At 47.4% G+C, this 20,509-nt stretch overlaps 1 protein-coding gene across 10 annotated transcripts in view; it reads left to right on the top strand.

The window, feature by feature from the left end:
• The window catches only part of SMOX (spermine oxidase), a 56,961-nt gene extending 40,595 nt beyond the window's left edge, over nucleotides 1-16,366 (top strand). For 6 of the 10 annotated variants that reach the window (XM_084518221.1, XM_084518216.1, XM_084518220.1 and 3 more), the window contains exons 4-7: nucleotides 6,187-6,360; nucleotides 8,640-9,363; nucleotides 14,422-14,582; nucleotides 15,869-16,366. In XM_084518221.1, the coding sequence (XP_084374347.1) occupies nucleotides 6,187-6,360; nucleotides 8,640-9,363; nucleotides 14,422-14,582; nucleotides 15,869-16,006 (1,197 nt within the window). In that variant the 3' untranslated portion in view covers nucleotides 16,007-16,366. The remainder of the gene's footprint in view (nucleotides 1-6,186; nucleotides 6,361-8,639; nucleotides 9,364-14,421; nucleotides 14,583-15,868) is intronic. The other 4 variants (XM_084518217.1, XM_084518223.1, XM_084518225.1 and 1 more) reach the window with 1 other exon arrangement.
• Nucleotides 16,367-20,509: the final 4,143 nt, after the last annotated feature.

Here is a 20,509-nt window from a genome sequence, read left to right on the forward strand (position 1 = left end):
TTACTTCCATCTGCTTTCAGTAGCAATGTTTAGCTTCAGGCAGAGTAAAGAGAAAGAAGTAGGCTTGCTAAAGTTAAGTATAATTATTGCCAACATTCTTTGTATGTCATTTATGAAGTATGTTTAGGGAGGTTGATGCAGAATGTCTAGTTCTCCTTTTTACCCAGGTAATATGACCTCTTAGTTATTTAAAACACAGCAAAAGATTATTATTTTCATCAGTCTAGTCACGCCTTGAACCCTTCAGATTGTCATCTGACAGCGAACTTCACTCGTATTTGACACATGGCTGAACACACACTAGATTGAGGTTACTCTTGGATATTTTATGTTTAAAAATATGTCCAAGAGCATTTAGGAAGTCACCAAGAGAAAAATCACTGTAGCCTGAAAAGAATTATGAAGAACTGAATGTGGAGCAGGAATGTGGATTTTTTGCTTGGAAAGACTTTTAATACTGTGTCCTGGGGCTCTGAACAGGAATCCATGATGAGATGGCGTAGAATTATTTCAGTTTTAAGAGAGGAGGAGTAGGAATTTCGAAGAAACCCATTACAGTAGGAATTTAACAAGTATTGGAATTCAGCATGGAATTAATTAGGAATTCAACGTGGAAGGTAATTCTTTCTGGATGAATGCAGGTAGAGATTATTCATCTGAACAGTGCTTTCACATTACTGAATCAAAACCAGAACCACAACGAGCTGGAAAAAATGACAGCTAAGACATGTGAAGCAAGATTAACAGAAAATAAGAATAGAAGAGAAAAGAAATAAGTGAAAGTACTGCAGCGAGAAGCATTACTTATGTAAATGGAACACCACCAACTTCATGCAGTGCTCAGTGATCATCCTGACTTAAAGATGATAAGAAAACCTCCAGCAAAGGGCGGGTGTCAGAGGCAGGCAGGCTCTGATAGAAGAGAATACAAAGATGAGAGCTCCTTAGCTTTGAGATGCAGCCGATAAGATAAAGGCTGTAACAAGGTGCCAGTGTTTTAAAAATGATTAATTTGATAAATCTACTCTTCCTTTTAAAGCAAGAGAAAGGGGACAGCCAGTGACATGAGAGAACAACACATTAAAAGTTAATCTTCTTTACGCAACACGTAATTAGCTTATCGTTGCCGCAGGATATCTTTATCGCTAGGAGACAGAAAAGGATTTCACATTTATGGATTGTAAAAATGTCTACAGCTACTCTGCAATAAAAAAAAAATAATAAATATGTAGGGGACAGCTTAAGCCAAGAAGAGGACATCAGCCAGCCTCTAATTGCTGTTGCTGGGGAGGTGCTTTCTCTGTAATCCATCAAAGTGTGCTGGAATTTCTTGTGGGGCAGCTTACAGTTTTGTTTAGCTTCTTGTCCCAGCCTCTTTGGGGTGTCAGATTGGCCAATCTTTAGTGATTTAAGACAGTAGGCTGTTTGTTCTTCCCTCCTCTGTTTAGGAAAAGTGGGAATTAAGGTGGTCTATGCGATCTCCTGAAAAACACCAATTAAAAAGACCGTATGAAGTGCAAGTGCTGCAGTGGGCTGGAAGACAGAAACATGTGCAGCAGGCATGCAGCTTTGGGAACCTTTTCCTCTGGCATAAATTGCAAAGAATGTTTCTGTTTACATGTGCTGAGTCAGCCTGGTGCATTTCTATTTTTTTCATCCCCCCCATCTTTTTTTTTTTTTTTGCCTTTTTTTCTTTAGAGTCCATTTCCATTCCATTCTTGTTATTATTGGTAGAAATCTGGTCTTCAGTTCTGTCTCTCTGCATTTTTGAGGTGGGATTTTTGGTGTTACGACATCACGAAGCTGTCCAGCATAAACAGCCATTTTACAGATCACCGGGCCCTGAGGTCAGGCTCCTGCTCTGCTGCGTTAGGAGCTCCCAGCCCCTTCTCAGAGCCTTGGGCAGCCTGCTGCTAGCAGTCCCAACGTCATCTTGTGTCATCTCTCAGCCTGTGTCTCCTGTAGAAGAGGCTTAGATAGCAAAGGCTGTGACACAAACAGCCCTGGCTTGAAAAGAGGGAAAAAAAAAAAAAAAAGCACCAAACACATGATGTATGTGAAGCCTAATCAGGGACTGGCATTACCAGTGGAAAATGTAGTCCTGAATGAACAGGGTCTAAATTTGTCACAGGTTCAAGTGCCTGCCTTCCCCTGCACAGCCGGCTCGCTTCCCAGGCACTCACTGCTCTCCTCTCGCTGCAGCTGCTGCCGTGTGCTTGGACCCTAGTGCATGCCTCCAACTCTGCTTCTGCACCTGCATTTCCCTAGTCCCAGTTATCTTGTCATTTGGACACCCGATTCAGGGCATTCGAAGTGCAGATCATCTCCCTTGAGCGTTTCACTTGCGTCTGTGGAGTCGCTGAGGCTGGAGCCTGCCAAGGTGAGGTCTGGCCCTCTGTACGCTGAATTCCCCTGCTGTGAAAGGCCGAGCACCCCGTTACCACTCAGCTTCGCCTCACCAGTTCATTTGGAGAGTCCTTACTCTTTTCCAGGCACTTATCCAATCTTTTTTTTTTTTTTTTTTTGGCTGGCTTCTGCTTCTCTCCGAGTTTTGCTTCTTTTTGTTTGCAGTAGCCTGGATTTCTAATAGCCGTGGGGATGCCTCACAGAAGCCTTTATTTGGTTACGAGGAAGCTGAGCAGGCTTCATTTCTGTAGCAGAAAGCTCCCTACGAGAGGCTGCCTTGAGTGAGAAGCCGGTGCACTGAATCCAGGGCAGTCAAGATCTATCATCAGCTTGTGACCGCGCTGACCTGAATCCTCCAACATGAGAGCAAAAACAAGCTGGGGGAAGGCCTCCAATCCCACAAAGCAGCTCCCTGGATTTCCAACCACTGGGAGAAAAGGCATCAAGCCTGCTGTTGGCAGAAGAGTTCTCCAGACACTGTTGTTTTGAGATTATCCTTCAGAGACCTTGTGTTGTGCAGGGCTGGCACTGCTTAGGGTCATTTGGTCACACCTCAAAGGGGCAGAAGCTGTGGAAGGTGGTTCCCCGGGGGGGTGACGTCCATGCCACATGTTTATAATCTTTCTCTCCACTCCTTTATAACCTTTCTCTCCACTCCTGCTAGGGTAATATGGGGATCCTGGGGCTGGGAGGGATTTAGGACTCTGCTAATTATCATATCTGTGTGACCCACAAAGAAAAGGGACAGGAACGTGGCCGCTGAGGGCCGTGTCCACAGCTGGGAAATGTAAATGGGGCCAGCCCATCTCAGAGTTGCCCTTCTGTCACTGCTAAGTCCTCATTTTCCTCTGCAAACAGGTATTTCTGGCCAACTCCCAGATACTTCTGAGGGGTGGTGAGTTTGGCTGTTAAATACAGGTGAAAAATTGCTGCTCCCAAGGGTTTCACAGTGTACCAACCAGCCTGGTTTAGGAACTGTGCCTCTTTTTAAGGCTTTTCAGTAAGGCCATGGTCCCTAAAGGCCTGCTTTACAGGAACCCTCCCTTTAACAATTGGCTAATTAATGTCCTCGTTATCTGTCAGCTTTCTCCTGTGTGCTGCAGGGTTTCTGGGGGAGGGCTGCAGCCGAGGAACCACAAAGATTTCCCCCCTTCTGCTCTCCCCACCCCATGCTGGGCTTCGTGCCATCCCCGATTAAAGCCTGGCCTTGCCGTACGGGGGAAGCAGGCCCAAAGGAGGTCACCGGTCCCTCCCTGCCCTTCTATTGCACCGACAGATGTCTGGCTTGGTAACAGCACGGACCTATCTCCATCAAGGTTTTTTTTTTACTGACCGGGGATTAAATCACTCGAGTTTTTAAGCCAAACGAGAAAAAGACAATGCTGCGGCTTGTCACCGGCGCTGCCAGGAAGGAGCGTGGCCTGGGATGTGCTTTCCTGACCTCCTTCGGTTCGGAGAAGCTTCTTTATTTAGATTTGTGCTTCCTAAGGGACTGCCTCTTCCTGTGGTAGAGGAGCACGTAGGTGGTAAACACGTGGAGGTGGAAGCCTGTAGGTAATGGGGAGGACATCTTGGGGGAGCCCACCTTCTCTTCACGGACCCGTGTTGTGGACGACCCAAAGCTGGTCAGAAGGAAGACAGAAAAGCCAAAGGGGATCCATTTTAGGATTATAACCTTTTAATTGGCTTTAAATCATGATTACCTAGCTTCTGACTGATGGGATGATAGAAAAGGCTTGGTGTTCACAGCACAGGGATCGGGGTCGCTCTGCTCTTTTCTCTGTAGGGCAATGGAGAATCCAGTGGTAAATAAAAACATACCCATGGCTCGCTTATCCTTCTGGCCAAGTGGAAGCTGGGCTTTAACACAGCTTTGCTTGTCTTGTGAATGCCTTATCTGCTTAGAGTGTGCAATCGGCTTAGGGAAGCTGAGCTGTGTTGTGCTGATGCAAGGTCTGTGCAGCTCATGCTTGCTGGAAGTGGTCTGGGCCTTGGAAATCAGAAGACTTGAGAGCCATGGGATGCTGAAACTGCCAAATTGCTTTTGGCATTGTGAAGTAGAGAAGACATCATTTCCTTTCCTTTGCTGGAAGCCTTAATTTCATAAAGGGAACTGGTCTCCACCTTTCTTACCTGGAAACCTCCTTGGAAAGGCTTCATGTCCAAGTCTGCAAGTCTCGTATGTCTTCAGCAGTTCCACTCATTCTTCTTGTGATTTCTTCTCCTCTGCTCTTTCAGTTTATTTTTCCCTTTTGTCCCTTTTTCACTTATTTTCTTCTTCCATTTTCTTTGCGTCCCTTGCTTGCCCTCATCTACTCTCTTTCCTCCATTCACTCACAGACCTGCTCTCTCCTGCTCCCACAGCTCCTGTGTGTTTTCTTTCAGTACCTTCCCTTCCTCATCATCCTTCCAGTCTACCTCCTCAAATTCACTTTACTTATAAAACCCCAGAGAAAATCAAGCTTATGGGGAGCATTGTGATGGGAGTAAATGAGAACACGGCTCATAAGCCATGTCGAAAGAAAATGAGACGCTCTAGGAGACTTTGAAGGAGAGCTAGCTTCCTACCAGACATTTATATTCAAGCTGAAGTCCTCAGCATGCCCAAATTATCTGTCTCCAACAAAAAAAAAGATCATAAATTTTAGTCAAACCATCTTTGACAGGAAAAACTCATTCAGCAGGGATCTTGCCTTTGTACTTGTAAGAGAACTGTGCACCCCTGTGCCATGATACCGAGGAGAAGGTGACTCATTTTGGGCAAACAAGTTATTAATGGGATGAGTTGCACTTCTGGGAGCCACCTTTTAAAAGCTTTGCTCTGTTAAAAGATTCCTTGGAGTTTTTACATGGAAAGGAAGGGCCATGATTCAGCTGCAGGCTCTGCTGGGAATCCTGCAGGCTCAAGCACTGATTACTCCAGACAGCCACAAGCAGATGGCCAAGGTGGATAGCTGCTTGCTTGCTTTTAAATAGCCGATGTGGTGGAAAACAGGGGCTTAAAAAAGTCAGGATCTCCTTCAAAGAACGTTGTCAGGAAGGGATCTTTTTGCAGGTCCTGCTCAGGCTGACTCTGGGTGGGGGCTACCGAGGAAGTTTTTGTTTCCCATGGATCTGTGCTTATCTTGTGCTCATCAAGTAAAATGATTTAGCATACAAAATTCATTTTTTGAGTGTGTGTTACTTATTTCCTAGTTTTGGGGGGACAGCAGAAAGCTAAATATGAAACTGATTTCCCCCAACCTGGTGGATTCTTGAGCATCATCATGAAGCAGATAGGTTATAAAGGTTAGAAATAACACCTAGCAAATCCAAGCTGTCTTTGTAGAGATGCTCAGCAGCCTCCCCTTGCCTGGCTTGCTGCTCCAGCTGTAACATCTAAACAGCTGGCTGAATAACAGGCTTTTGCTATGGAAAATAGCAGGACTGCCTCAGCTGGTCTTCTGCAAGTGATAGAACGGGCACCCTTAAATTAATACGAACTTAATAGCAGCTTATATAATGACTTAATGGTGACTAGGCTGCTGCAGAGGTGAGTGAGGGTGATTATCTTTGCCTGGAGGGAAGTTTTGTTTTCTTCCTTCTGACCAGTATAGCTGTGGATGCAGCAGGACATGGAGTTGGAGCAGCGGGCACAAGAAGCTGCCAAAGCTGATCTCTGAGGCTGGCAAGGGCAGGTGACCTGAACTTGCTGGTTTGGGATGGAGGAAAAAACATCCTGCTTGGGGCTTGCCTTCTGCTGTGATTCACGTTGTCCACCTCCTGTCCTGTCTCTTGCAGGTCTATAACCTGACTCAGGAGTTCTTCCAACGAGGTAAACCAGTCAATGCTGAGAGCCAGAATAGCGTGGGCGTCTTTACACGGGACGTGGTCCGCAAGCGTGTCAAGGCCGATCCGGATGACACAGAGGCCGTCAAGAGGCTGAAACTAGCCATGATCCAGCAGTACCTTAAGGTGTGTGTGCACGTCGTGGCTTATTTGGTTTTACTAAGGGCAGACAAATCTTTAACCTCAGACACCTGGCAAAGCCTTGCCTGTCACTCAGGAATTGCTTTCTGGGGGCTCTTGCTGCCGGGGCAGTTCCTGTTTGTGTCGACAACTTCTCCTCTTGAGGCATGTGCTAAGACTGGGGGCTGTAGGAATCATGCATTTGCTGTTTTTTTCTTATCTTAAACTTCCAGTTTTCTAATTAGAAGGGGATTTCCTAGGCCCTGTTAAATTTTCTAGTGTGATTTAAGGTTTTCTTATCAACTGAAGCTACTCTACTGTCAGCTTGTTCTAGCAATGCACAGTCTTGTGCCTCACACCTGGGACTTGATCCTGCCTGAGTATCTTTTACCCTCTTCTGCCTCTGCCCATATCTCAGACACCAGAAAAAAAAAAAAAAAAACATAGCTTCAACACTAGCAATTTGTTGAAGAAATCCCTGGAAAGCATTTTGAAGGTAAAGCAATAAAGCCAAAGGTAGCTTGTATAAACCCCTGTCCTAATCATCTTTCCTCACGGCTTCCCTAGTTCTTTTTATCTCCTTGATGCCTTGGCCTAAATGAGATCTCTGTGGGATGAGGACTTAATGCTGCATCAAGCACTCCACAAGTAAAGTGTAACAGTCCTTCCTATTTCAATTATAATGACTTAAAGGCTTATGAAATGAGGCAGGGGAGCCGAGTGGCACTCTGTGGCATGGTGTGTGGTACGAGGGAAGCTGAAACACAGATAAAGACCTAAAGAGTCTCTTGCAGGAGGTCTGTGATAAAACTGGGATTTGAGCCCAGGCATCCTGAAACTGTTCTGATCTCCCAGAATCCTAACCCAAGAGCTTGTCTGCCAGGGCATCTCCAGAGCTGCTACACAGGGGCTGATTATTTCTTGTGTTATCCCCATGCAGATGATGTTAGCCATTTGATATGCCTCTGTTTTTTTTTCTGGTGGTTATTTCTGTGGTGGCTACAGGTTGCTACAGCCAGAGACTTTCTGCAACTCTTACAAATCCCTTCTCATGTGTAAATACCTGAGAGCAACAAAGCTGCTGATACTTAAGGCTATCAGATCAGAGTAGCAGCTGAGAGAGAGGGGATTAATTGGTACCTTTTGTTGAATTACAGGTTTGGTAGTTGCGTGTTTTTCTCCCTCTTAACTGGTTTGCAGTTTTTCTTCATGGTTGAAATAACCCTCTGGCTGTCAGGAGCAGCCTTTGAACTACTTTGTACAACTTTGACCTGTTCCTAAAAAGCAGCCTGACTTCTTTGCATGATGTCTTAGCCCTGCGTGGAGATTTTTTTCACACACTGAGGGTCTGGGCTTGCCAAGCTTCCAAACACTGCCATGAAAGCATGAAAAGGCCTGGAAAATTGGCCAAAGAGTAAGGTATGGGATTGTAATGTTCCCTTTGCCTAAAATGTTTAAAGAATTACAGTGCGAGAATCATTGTGACCTGAAGATTTTAACATCGTTATGTCTCATGTATCAGTATTGTCATTAAAAAACTTGCCATGAGACAGACCAAACTTTCTGCCTTTGTTCCAGGGATTGGTGCCAGCTGCTTCTATGCCTAATGCTCTCGTTAACATTAACCTACAGGGCCTGGATCTAAAGTTTGGATAATCACACCAAGTGAATCAAATGCAGGTGTCTCACGTCTTGGCATTTCCCTTTCCTGTCTCCTTCGGTTCCTTCTGTGTTGGGTGCTGCCACCTCCTGCAGATCGTTAGCTTGCTGATTGCTGTCTGACAGCATGTTGAAAGCTGCAGGCAGCATAAAAATTGCTGCCAAAAGTTTTTCATAGCTCCTCACGGGAACATTTATTGATGTTGGGAAGAGCATCCGATTATCACAGCTCCAGCTGCTGTTGTAGGAGCACCAAGCAGCAAGTCCCTGGCCAGGGCTCTGGGTTTTTAGATGCTAGGAATCAGTCAGAACTAACCCCCTACCCTCAGGAGCAGACACATCATCTCCAAAAAGTGGCTGAAGGAACCATGACCAGTACAGCCAAGGCTGATGCAGCGTGTGACCATAACAAAGTGGTTTCTCTGATTAGAAGCAAGGCTGAGGGATAGATTTCATCAGGTCTTGCGAAACACTTCTTTGCTAACAACAATAATGTGGTTTAAAAGGGGGATTCAGGATTCCCAGCTTGTGTGTCCTCTCTTTTTGCCCTTGCAGTGTTGAGCTGTGGCAGAATGACCCCGTGGGTTGCTGTGTGGCAATGTCGCTTCTGTCTTGCTTTTCCTTAGGTAGAGAGCTGCGAGAGCAGCTCCCACAGCATGGACGAAGTCTCGCTCAGCGAATTTGGGGAATGGACCGAAATCCCCGGGGCTCACCACATCATTCCTTGCGGTTTCATAAAAATTGTGGAGATTTTGGCCCGCTCCATTCCCGAGTCCGTCATTCAGCTCCGCAAGCCGGTCAAGTGCATCCACTGGAACCAGTCGGTCAGCAAGGAGATCGAGAGGGTGGCCGACCACAACAGTGACCTCCCCGAGGAGGACAAGGGCTCCGATGTCTTCGTAGAGTGCGAGGACTGTGAGTTCATCCCAGCCGACCACGTCATTGTGACTGTGTCCCTGGGAGTCTTGAAGAAACGCCACGAGAGCCTCTTTCACCCCCGCTTGCCCGAGGAGAAAGTGATGGCCATCGAGAAGCTAGGAATCAACACGACCGACAAGATTTTCCTGGAGTTTGAAGAGCCTTTCTGGAGTTCTGAATGCAACAGCATCCAGTTTGTCTGGGAAGACGAGGCGGAGAGCGAGAGCTTGACTTATCCCGAGGACATGTGGTACAAGAAGATCTGCAGCTTCGATGTACTCTACCCGCCGGAGCGGTACGGCCACGTGCTGAGCGGCTGGATCTGTGGAGAAGAGGCTTTGATCATGGAGAAGTGTGACGATGAAACTGTGGCAGAAACCTGCACCGAAATGCTACGGAAATTTACAGGTCAGCCATGCTCTGGTTCACTTGGTGAGTGGAGGAAGAGAGGGAGCGTGGGGCTTGGGTGTTGAATAACCATTAGGAAGGAATTACGCTGGAGGAATTTTTAGTTTTTTGGCATATTTTGTCCCTGTGAATGGGCCGGGCAAGTGCTTCCAGCATCCCTCCTGCTTGGGTGTGCCTGGAGGCTATTTATACAGAGGAGCTGATAACCAGCTCAGGAAGTGGTGGGCTGAAGTGCTTGAGGATCCCACATCCTCTGCTTTATTTAATCACAAATTATACGCAATTGTAAGAGGAGTGTCCTCCCGATTAGATGCATTTGATGCTATTCTAGGGACGGGTCCCGTGATGAACCTATTTATATCTGCCTGTTACTCGTGTAAGCCAAATCTCAACACCCAGTGAGTTTCCAGCCTTGCCTCTTGTCCAGTGACCTCCGTTTCATCAAAGAAATTTTCCTCCACAAGTGTAGCTTTCCCCTGTGCTTACAGACCATTTGCTGCTGACAATGCAGGGATCTAGAGCAAGGGACCTGGAAGCTGAGGACTACTCACCTAATTGACTACTGCCAGGAGAGGTTCTGCCTTTTATTACTCTTTTTAGAAATCATAGGCTGGCCTGCATGTTCCAAAACCCTCTTGCAGGGACCAAAAGGGAATCCTTGTCTCGGTCTGCTCAGTGGTGCATTTGTGGAGGATGCTGAACCTTGTGGCTCCCCCGCAGCCTGCGGTGAAGCACGATGAATCGGTGTGTGCTGGGCTCTGGGCAGCTCCTGCTTCCTGAGCTCTGTGTTTTCAGCAGCGTGAGTTATCCCTACGTTACGCTGCGGTAGCACAACATACACAAATTCATTCCTCCTGGCCCCAGCAGGTCAGCTGCTGCCCCACAGAGGCATGGCAGGAAGCCCTGCTCTTTAGGGCCAAGTATTTCTAGTGCTGACATCTCCCACAGAGTACAAAAAAACTCATTCTGTGGCAGCTTTTATTGCTTAACCCCCTTTTTTTAAAAACAAAACAAAACAACACTTCAGTTTACTCAAGAAACTTTGTTTTTTGGGGTCTGCCTCAGCTTGGCAGATGGGAGTATACTCTCCCTCTTCCTTCTCGTGCTCCTTTGCTGTTGTTATTGTTTGCATGCGTTGGATGTCCTGGGATTTCTTCCTCCTGGGATGGAAATATGCTGGCACTGGCTCACCAATACGTGCTGCACTTGCTGTTCCAGCTGATGCTGCACCTGGTCACTGTCCATCAGGCTCTTCAGCGGTGTGAGCTCTCTCTCAACCTTCTGCTGATCCCGGGTTATCTAACCCTGGAGAAATTCAGGCTGAAAAGTGCAATGAACATTTCGTTCACGAGCTGGGAGATCCCCTCAGCTGCTCGAAACCGCAGGAAGAAAGCCTGTCCTTGGAGCACCCGTTGCACAGTGTGACCTGTTCCACTTTCTGCTGGAAAATAAACTTGTTGCTTTGTGGAAAACCTTTTCACCTGACTTCCAGGATGGCCTTGCTAAGGTAGCAGGGTTTACCCCTTACCCTTGCTCCCCTGTTTTTCTTAGGGGCTTTGCAGAAGAAGCAGTACCTCGAGGCTGATGTGGGCCAGGTGCCAGGCAGCCTGAAATAACACAGGTGTCTGTACAGCAGGGAGCTCCTCTTCTTAGCAAATGATCATGTTTTGAAGACTTCAAAACAAAATGTTCTAGAACTGCCATCGGCAGCAGCTTTTTTTCCAGCAGTTTTGTTTGGAGAGGGGAATAAAGCAACCTTTTATCTGTGATCCAACTGCAGTCATTCCTGAAAATTACCGGGCCCCTCTGGTCCACATGGCCCCACCAAACCCAGCTTTTAAAGTGCTTCCCATCACCCAAAGCCACGTTTAGTCAGCTAGCTCAGTTGGGAGACTTGTCTCCTGAGGATCCCAAGCTCGATGGAAGGAGAGCCTCTTCCACGAGGTCATTCAGGGCTCCCACTCCTCACCTGGAGCTCTGGGACATCTGGAGAAGACTGAATACAGAGAGGGCCTTCTGCTCAGCAATGAAAACAGGTTGTATGAACCTATCCATTCTTTTAGATTGGTTTTTACTTTATTCTGAGGATTTCTCTGTAAGAGGAGGTGATATACCTCTGTGACCTCAAATTTCACTCGCAGGTTAGTGCTGGGGCTTATCTGGCTCTGCTGTGAAAAACTCTCGGGATTGTTCTAGCCTAAGAGCCATCGACAATTACAGCTCTTCACAACTGGGTGGCTGAAAAGCCCAGCATCCCTGTAAATCTGATTAAACGGGATGCCTTCAGACAATTAGAAGTCTTGCTCTGGTTTCTTCGTTGGCTGAGCTCCGAGCGTGAGAAGCCAGAAGGCAGTAATTGCAGCCCTGCTCCCTCTGAAGGACTCCCTGATCTGTCAAGCTGAGGCTGGAGACGCCCTGAGGAGGTCTTTCAAGGTCTGGGTCATACCTCCAGCCCCGCGTGGATGCCTGGGGTATCCTCATGTCTCTCTGTGCCTGTAGACACTAAGATGTGGGTAGCAGCCTAGATCTCTGTTGGCCTCGGTGGGAGTTTAAACATCCTGCTCTCAGGTAGACATCTAAATCTGGGAGTCTTAAACGATCAATATAAGCTGATTTTATGATAATCCAGTTTATCATAATCATAATTTATATAGCCACATCTCCCAGAGCTGAATGAAGAGGGGCTTAGTTGAGGCACCTGGATTTATCTGCTGTAGCTTCACAAGAGGGAGTCAGCAGCATGATAATACCTGTCCTCCTATTTTAGTGAAGGCTGAGGTCCTTTTTTAGGCTTTTTATCTCTGTTTGGACAGTGAACGTGTGCTCAGTTCTTACAGGTTTCCACATCTATATCGATTGTTGCTTCTAACGGTAGGCACATGTTTACCCATCCATTTAACAGCAGATTGAGAAAGTCCAATTAACGATGTTCCTTGAAAGAGTCTGGCCCTGCAGGTCTTTGTGGTTTGTGTCTTGCAAACACGTTCACAACCAGAGCTTCTGTTGCGTGCTCCTGTGGGACCTTTGACCAAGGTCTTCCTATCTGGGTGCACCTGAAATGGAAAGTCTCTTGATTTTTTTTGTCTTAGAAGCAGCCGGATGAGAACGTGGCCAGTGTTATGGCCATGGTCAAACACGACCAGATCATTTAACTGATGTTCCTTGAGCTTTCCACCCCAAAAGTAATGTGTTCCTCACCGAAAAAAGCGCATAAATTCAGAAGGGCACGAGCATGGCAGTTGCCCAGGAGACACTTGCATCATGCTCGTGTGCTCTGATGTGCTGGAAAACCTCACGGGAGAGCCTTTAGGGTGCCCAGGAGAGCTGGTATGTGTGCCCCACGCAGCGTGGTGCTAGGGAAGGAGGCTGAATTCACCTCTGGGAGCTGTATGGCTGGGTTATAACGCACCCAGGCTCCTCTGACCATGCTCTGTGTTGCTCTGCTTCTGCTGGCATGAAGTGGCTGTGTTAGGAATAACTCCCTGGTGGGATGCTGCTGTTGGTCTCCGTGTATACACGGAACATGGACATCCATAGGAAACGCTAGAGAGGTGCAAAGCTGTTGGTTTTACCAGTCTGAACGACTCCTGTATTAAATAGTGATGGATTTGTGCAGTTGTTGGTTGGGCTGCCGACCCCACAAATGCTTCTGTTAACAAATTGCAGTCTTTTAGATCTCCTTATCTGTCAAGCCGTTGTCTCACTGCTTGTAACACTGCGTGTTCCTACCGCTAATCATCTTTATATCAGCACCTTACACGTTGACTCCTGTAGCAAAAATCTTCCAGGTATCTTGGCAGGGGAACATGAGAACATGTGCTAGCTGCAGAAGAGGCATCAACAGCCCACTGCAGAGACTCCTTTTATTTGAAAATACAGTGTGTGGTTTGTTTTTTTGTAGTGCAACGTGATGGATGACTGCTTTTGGCCCTGTGCATTCATGGTGTGTTCTCCTGGGCTTTCCCACAGCCCTTCAAAATCAAACGCAGTTACTTATTTCCTTGACGTGTCTGAGAGCTCCCTGTTCTCTGACTCCCCTGGGCTTTTCACTTCCATCCCAGGCATTCCTGCTTTGATCGCTCCTGGAGGAGCGTCTTTTTAGAGGCTTTGTTATGCTAAGGTCTTACTCCTGAAACAACATCCATTTGTAAGATGTGTTTTGTTTGTAGGGTGTATTTATTTGCTAGTCCCTGCCATATTTTGATCTGGGGGTTAGTGGTTGGAAAGTGTTCCCAGTGTGCTCCAGCAAGCCATCCAGGTGCCTCTGCTATTTCCAGTGTTATATTTCTTAGCCCTCCTAGACTCACCGTGCTCCTAAAAGCAGTAGCTGGACCAGGGAAATAACCTGCTCCTGATTTGAAGGAATGAAAGGCACAACTAATTCATTATAAACTAATAGCTATAACTAATTTCATTATAAATCATTATAAGAGTCTCAGCTCTCCTACGTACAGAATTTCTCTTCATTGCACTTCTGCTGTAACTCTTGGATCTCACGTGCTCCTGTACATTTGGGATGGGGACAGTTGCTTATGATGCCACTATTATTGGTTTTCTCAAGTGCCCCTCACCTCCTGACAGGTTTTCCTATGCCCCTGCATATTGAGGATTTGCCTTCTACCTTATTTCTGCACCTCTTTGGAGGTGCACCTCTTACTTAACCTTAACATCCTGGTTAGACTGGGCACCCAGTTAGCTACCTAAAATTGGGTGAGGTGAATCACGCAGTCACCATCAGGCTTGCCAAGGTAAATGAGATGAGGAAACGCTTTGTATTTTCACCCAGAATGTGTCCAAGCTTTCCTGAAGCTCCCCAGTCTTGCAGGGACATCTGTGTTTTAAGGGTCTTTCCCAAAATGGAAGGCTGCAGGTGAGATGACTGGAACTGAAAGGGATCCTCTTTCTGATATTTCGATACCTGGAGCTCAATGACAGAAAGGAGATCTGATTTAGGGCCTCTTCCCTGTAGCCTGCAGGCTCTGCCAGGATTTATTTCCAATAAATACATGCCACTCCACAATCTTGCATTGATGTTTCTTTGGACATGGTCTCACTTTTAATCTCCTTTTGCTTTCCACCCAGGGAATCCAAACATTCCGAAACCTCGCCGGATCCTGCGGTCCTCCTGGGGCAGCAATCCCAACTTCCGTGGATCCTACTCCTATACCCAAGTTGGGTCTAGCGGGGCCGATGTAGAGAAACTCGCTAAGCCACTGCCTTATGCTGAGAGCTCCAAAACTACTGTAAGTATGGCCCAAATCAGCTCTGTGGCAAGAAGACTAACATGACACTGGGCACTGGGTTTTCTGGGAGGCAGGTTGAAAGAGACGATCTCTTGAGGGGCCTCCCATAGCTTGTTTTCCATTTTTTTTTATCCGTACCCCTTCGGACAAATGATGTATAGAGAATTTTACCTCCTTAGTGACTGGAGGTCACTAAGGAATCCCAACACCTCAGGGATTCCCACCTCTCTCTCCGAAAGTATCAAGAGCTGGGCATCCACGTGGCTTTTGGAATCATGATCCCTGTGTTTAATGTATGTTGACTTACTGGCCAGTCAAAATTCCTTAGGAATGCACAGCTTATTCTGATTTAAGGCATACATTGAATATTTAACATTAAATACAAAACCCCTGCTAATGGCTAGGTCTGAACATTTTGGAGATGCATATCAGGAAATCCTGCTGTGTTGGCAGTAGAGGCTGAGGGAGAACCAGTCCTTGGCATAGGGGACTCATATGGGGACAGTGAATTTGCTCCTCAGGTGCTGCCTTTGATTTCTGAGAGCAAAGAGTGCACGTGGAGATAGCTGCTGCAGCTCAGCTGATGAGCAGTGATATATTCAGCCAAACTTCCCCCATCATTCAGGGCTTTGTATCCAAATCCAGAGGTAGTGGTGGACGAATATACAGCCTTCAAGCAGCTGTTCAGTCCGTTTCCTCCACCCAGAGCCACCGTGCAATTTTGTTCAGCATGGAAATCTGTTAAAAAGGATAGCAGGAGCTTTAGGAATCTCTCTCAAGTTCTCAGGGAAGATCTGAAATCCCTGCCTCAGAAGTGAGTTGGGAACAATTTCATCAAGCACCTAACTACTGATGTAAGAGCTAAGACACCGTCTCACCCCCTGGGGTTCTGTCTTGGCTCCTGAGGTTCCAGTCCTGAAAAATAAATCCTTAATGCTAATTAAGGCTAATAATGTATGATTTGGAGGAGCAAAGAGAAAGAAAAGCAGAGAGTTAGGTGCTCAGTGCCTCATGCAGATGAGTTTGAGGTTATTGGAGCTCGGATGGTGCCGCAGCCCTGCCAAGAGCTCTGTGCAGGCGTACCAAGGGTGAGCTTGACATTGGCAGACGTGCCGTGCCTTCCCCGAGGTTCACCACACCGGGATTTCGAGAACCAGCACTCCTGCGACCACCAGTGTCATCTCGCGGGGATGTGGGAGGGCACAGAAAGTTTTGTCTCCTTTTTGCCTCACGTGTGCTTTCCAGTAAGCGCTGCTGAGCTTTCCCACTTTTCTTATCCTCTCCAGCCCATGCAGGTGATGTTTTCAGGGGAGGCCACTCACAGGAAGTATTATTCCACTACCCACGGTGCTGTGCTTTCTGGGCAGAGAGAGGCTGCTCACCTCATTGAGATGTACCAGGACCTCCTCCAGTGCCGGAGCTAAAAGGCCCCGTGTTTGCAAACACCACCAACTCCCGATTCCTTTTACAGGTGTGTGGAGGGGGTTCTTTTTTTTTTATTTTTATTATTTCAGTTCACAGTAGAACAGCCTTTATCTTTTCTATTAAAAAAAAAAAAAAAAAAAGCCCTAACTGTTTAAAAACCTAGTCATCAATAGCTTCATTTCCATGTGCTGTATTGTTAACAGGGAAGGGTGCTCTTTTTGTCTGGTAAACTGTTTCTTTGTCATTTTAATTCTAACTGCACTTTCGGTGCCTATCATTTTTTTTTTTTCCTTTCTGTATTGTAAGTGCCTTCTATACTAAAATAAATGTTGTAATAAAAAGACTGGGTGCTTTGGTAATTCCTGGAGACTCCGCTCAGTAAGTTATTACTCTTTTTTGATATGCTCATATGTTTTATATGTTATAAAAAATAGGGGTTTTCTTCCTTTCTATGAAATTTGGAGTAGGAGGATCTTCAGGTAGATCTGGATACTGTCTGTACTCATTCATCTTACTCACGGTGCGTTCGAGGAATTGTGCCTGAGGGACATAATCATTTGTCTTGTCCAGCTTAGTGCTGAAATCCCCCTGCATCACCGTGTATTTAATTGTGTGCCACCTGCCCATCAGCTGCTGCAGGCCCTTGTGCTTCAGCAAACCTTCCTATAATTTTGTGGGGGAATCTGGGGGGGGTCTAACCTGTTACTTGTCCTTCACAAATTCTTGAACCACATTCAGAAGAGCCAAGTGAAAGCCCCAAACGACCTCGGTAACGCAGATACAGCTGGAGTATAACCTACAGCTGTAATGGTAACTTGTCCAGGTGGGAAACACCACACAAACTAAACTGGAGTGGGAGTGTGGGCAAGAAGGAGGAGGATGAGAAGATGCATTCTTGAACTATCTATGCGATGAAACTCCACGTTTTGTTGGACAGCAATGCCCCAAACAGGTGAGGTTTCCATCCCCTGCCTCCAGAAAAGAGGGTCCCAAAGTCTGAATGACACCATTGATGTGAAGAGCTCTCTCAGGGAGGTCAAAGCCATGCCCACTAGTAGGGAATTGTGAAGGGATGTGAAAGCATGGCTCAGACATGTTATATCTGGATAAATATGCCTGCAGAGTTAAGACCTTAGGACACAGCCTCTCTTCAAGATGGGGAAGTTTAACTTTCCCTGCAGGGATGCCGCATCTCTCACGTCGATGGTTTTTACTCTGTCCAAGAGTAGGTGGCACCCCAGCACCTCTGATACACCCTGAGTATCCCTTAGGGCCTCACTCTCAAAGTGGGCCTCCCTTTTTGTTCACACTGCACCCAGCTCTGTATAAATGTGCTCCCTGTTTTGAGCAGAGATCCTGCTGAACCATGAGAAGACTTAAACACCAGTGCCAAGGATAAGGAATGCCTGGCAAGGGCTGGTTTTGAGCCTGCCAGCTTTTCTTTGGGTGATCTGGAGAGCACATCTTATCTGAAGAGCACCTCAGGCAGCGGCCGCTCTTGCACCGAGCAAGTCAAACTGCTTGGAAATGCACTCAGATGTGCTTGAGGACAACGACTGGAAATAAAGCTGAGCAAAAAGGGGAATTGAAGGAGAAAACGCTCTGAAAATTTACTTGGCATGAGCGACTTACTACAAGCTTGTCCTGATGTGCACCGCTCTGGGGAGACGACCAGGGTGAGATTACCTTCTGGGTAATAAAACTGCTCCCCCCTGGAGCCTTAAAATAACCACCTGTAGCGATCTTAACGGAGACAAACAATCCTGAGGGTGTCAGAAGTGCTTTACACAAGCGGTGTAATGCACCCAGCATGGAAGAATTGCTCCGAGCTGGGGTTTTCCTACTGCAACGAGACAATCTGGACCAAAGAGGAGAGCTTAGTGCAGAGTTAACGGGCCGGTGATAAATGAGAAACCATCTGCGTGCTGCGTCCAAGCCACCCCTCAGCCAGCTTAGCAGGAGGATTCGCCTTTGACCTAAATAGGCTTCCTGAAAAGAAACTTGCTGTTTATTTCTCAAACAGGTTCTTGCTTTAGTCACTGAGGCATACGTGGGTGTGTGTGTTCGTGTTTTGTTTCCCTCGAAGGGATCTCTGACCGCGTGGGCAAGGAATAGCTGGGATGTGTTTTTTTGTTAACCCCCTAAGCCATGGGGCAGCGGAGCTGAATCGCAGCGTGTCCTGCAGAGGAGGTGGGTGCAGAGGCAGGGAACTTGCAGCTCGTCGGGGGCTGCGGCTCTTGGGATCCCCCGAAATGCGTGGGTTTGGAGGGGAGGCTTTGGACAGCTCGTGCTGGCTCTGAGGGGATGTTAGGATTTACGGTAGGGCTTGCTCTGAGAGTCCCATTTTGTCCTTCGGTGTCCCAGTGACACCTAAATCCTCGGGGGCGTTTTCATGCTCAGAGGCTTCGTGGCAGGAGGGCTGGAGGCTCAGGTTTCTGCTTTTGGAGCCTCGTGCCAGGCAAAGGGCTGCACGGGTCGGTGTTTCACCCCAGTGACGTTTGGCTCTGCTCTCCCCCAGGGGTGACAGCTTCAAGGCCTTGTATACAACAAGTCCCTTTGTTAATGAGCCCCTTTGTTTTAATTGCATGTCCTCAGGCTTAGCGTGAGCACTCGTCCCCAGTCCAAGCAGCCCCTGGACTGTGGAAGTGTGCATCAAAACCAGCAAGGTTTTGTCCTGACTTTATAAAAAATGCCTTCTGGAATATATATATATTCTCAAGGATATAAATCCTTTTCTTTTTAAAGTCAGCTGAGCAAAACGTAGACACCAGCATAGTTTTACGATGTCTAAACAGTGTGTTTTTTTCCCCCAAAATAAAAAAAGTTTGCAGGATGAAGAGGACACGTGTTTAGCTGTTGCCTTATCTCCTCGCATTATCCATCTGTCTGGCCACTGGCCAAGGGCTCGAGCGAGGAGCGAAGTGATGAATGCGTCTGTTTTGGCATCTGTTGCCCCAGGAGAAGCACGCGTAGTCTCCTTGTGGTTTCCTACCAAGCATCTGGGGTGGGAGTCACGTTGCTCAACTGCAGCTATTTAGGAGTGGGACGTCCAGTTGATAAATGAGTTACGGGGGCTCCTTCTACAGTCAGCAAAAAGAGGGAAAAAGAGGGAAAGAAAAGAAAACCACAACTCGTTAAGAGGGTAAGCCAGCTCATCCCAAGACACAGTTGTCTGGAGAGGAGGCGCAACCCCTGCCTGCCCCCTCCAGCCTCAGCACCAGGGATGCTTTCCTGGCTGTGCCAAAGTTGGGGAGGGTCACAAAGTTTGGGATGCTTGTCCCCTATTTTATTGCAGGAGCAAAACTCTTTCTGTGATGTTTCTGAGTTTCAGGAGCTGTGCTGTAGGAAGGGTGAGCAGTGCTCTTGGATTGGAAAGATGGAAAGTCTGTGCTTCAGTCACTCGGCTTCTGCCAAGGGTTATCCTCGAGGACCCAGAGCTGGGTTCCAGCAGCCCCAGCACAGTGGAAGCAGAGCAGAAAACGGAGTCCTTTGGGCTAAGACACCAGAAAAGCCTCAGGACTGTCGCTTTCTCCCGTGGCTTCTTCATCCTGGGATATCCAAGAAAAGCTGCGATGCTGGTAATCGGGGTTTCAAAGCTCCCTTCCGTGTGCAGGCACCACGATGACGGTGTCTGATCTTGCTAAATAGGCACATAAATAGGAAACAGCGATGGGTTGCAAGCCACGTTCAGAAGTGTCCTAGGACCCTGGATTTTAATGAAGATTTTTCTTTCCATACTTTGTTTCTCCCAGGACTGTGTGCCATTTAGCTCTGGGGTCTGGTGCTCGGGGTTCACTGGAAACGTGTGTGTGGGCAGGTCGATGAAGGATGAGGGATGAAGGATGAGGGATGAAGCTTTGCACCTCCCAGCGAGGTGCTTTTCATGCTCTAATGAAAATTAGAGCTTCTAATCCACGTCTTCAGGAAAACCTAGCAGGGCGAGCCCACTTCAGCTCGTGTTTCTCCCTGAGACCCTAAATTTAGCAACTGTTTACCAAGAGCTGCTTAAAATTAGCAGCCTCTGCAGCAGCAAAGGCTGCCAGGTGGATGTGGCGAGGAGAAGTGACCCTGGCATTGCCACGGGGCCCTGGGACCGTGGGTAGGACCCCGTGCTCTGCTCTCCCTTCTCCTGCCCCTGCAGCATCCTGGCTCCTGCCGCATCCCCAAAACGCCCATCAGTAGGAAGAAGGTTGGTGGAAAGAGGATATGGACGCCACGATGGTGAGAGCCTCCTAATTTCCTAGAAATAATTAAAAAAATGCTCGTTTTGGTTGGGGAAGTGGGTGGGGAAAGTAGGGTGCTGGGAGAGGTGTCTCAGCACCCCACCCTGGCTGATGGTGCCACGGGGATTTGCACGCCTGTCCCCAGCTGCCCACGTCCTGGCTGAGCCTTGCCCTCGGTAGCGAGAAATGTCTGGAAAAGATGAAATGAGTCCTAAAAGCTTCCCCTGCACCAGAAGGGTGGTGTTATGGGCCAGCTCCTGGTTTGGGGCTTAGCATCAT

This window comes from Aythya ferina (genome assembly GCF_964211825.1).
Source record: "Aythya ferina genome assembly, chromosome: 4".
Taxonomy (NCBI): Eukaryota; Metazoa; Chordata; class Aves; order Anseriformes; family Anatidae; genus Aythya; species Aythya ferina.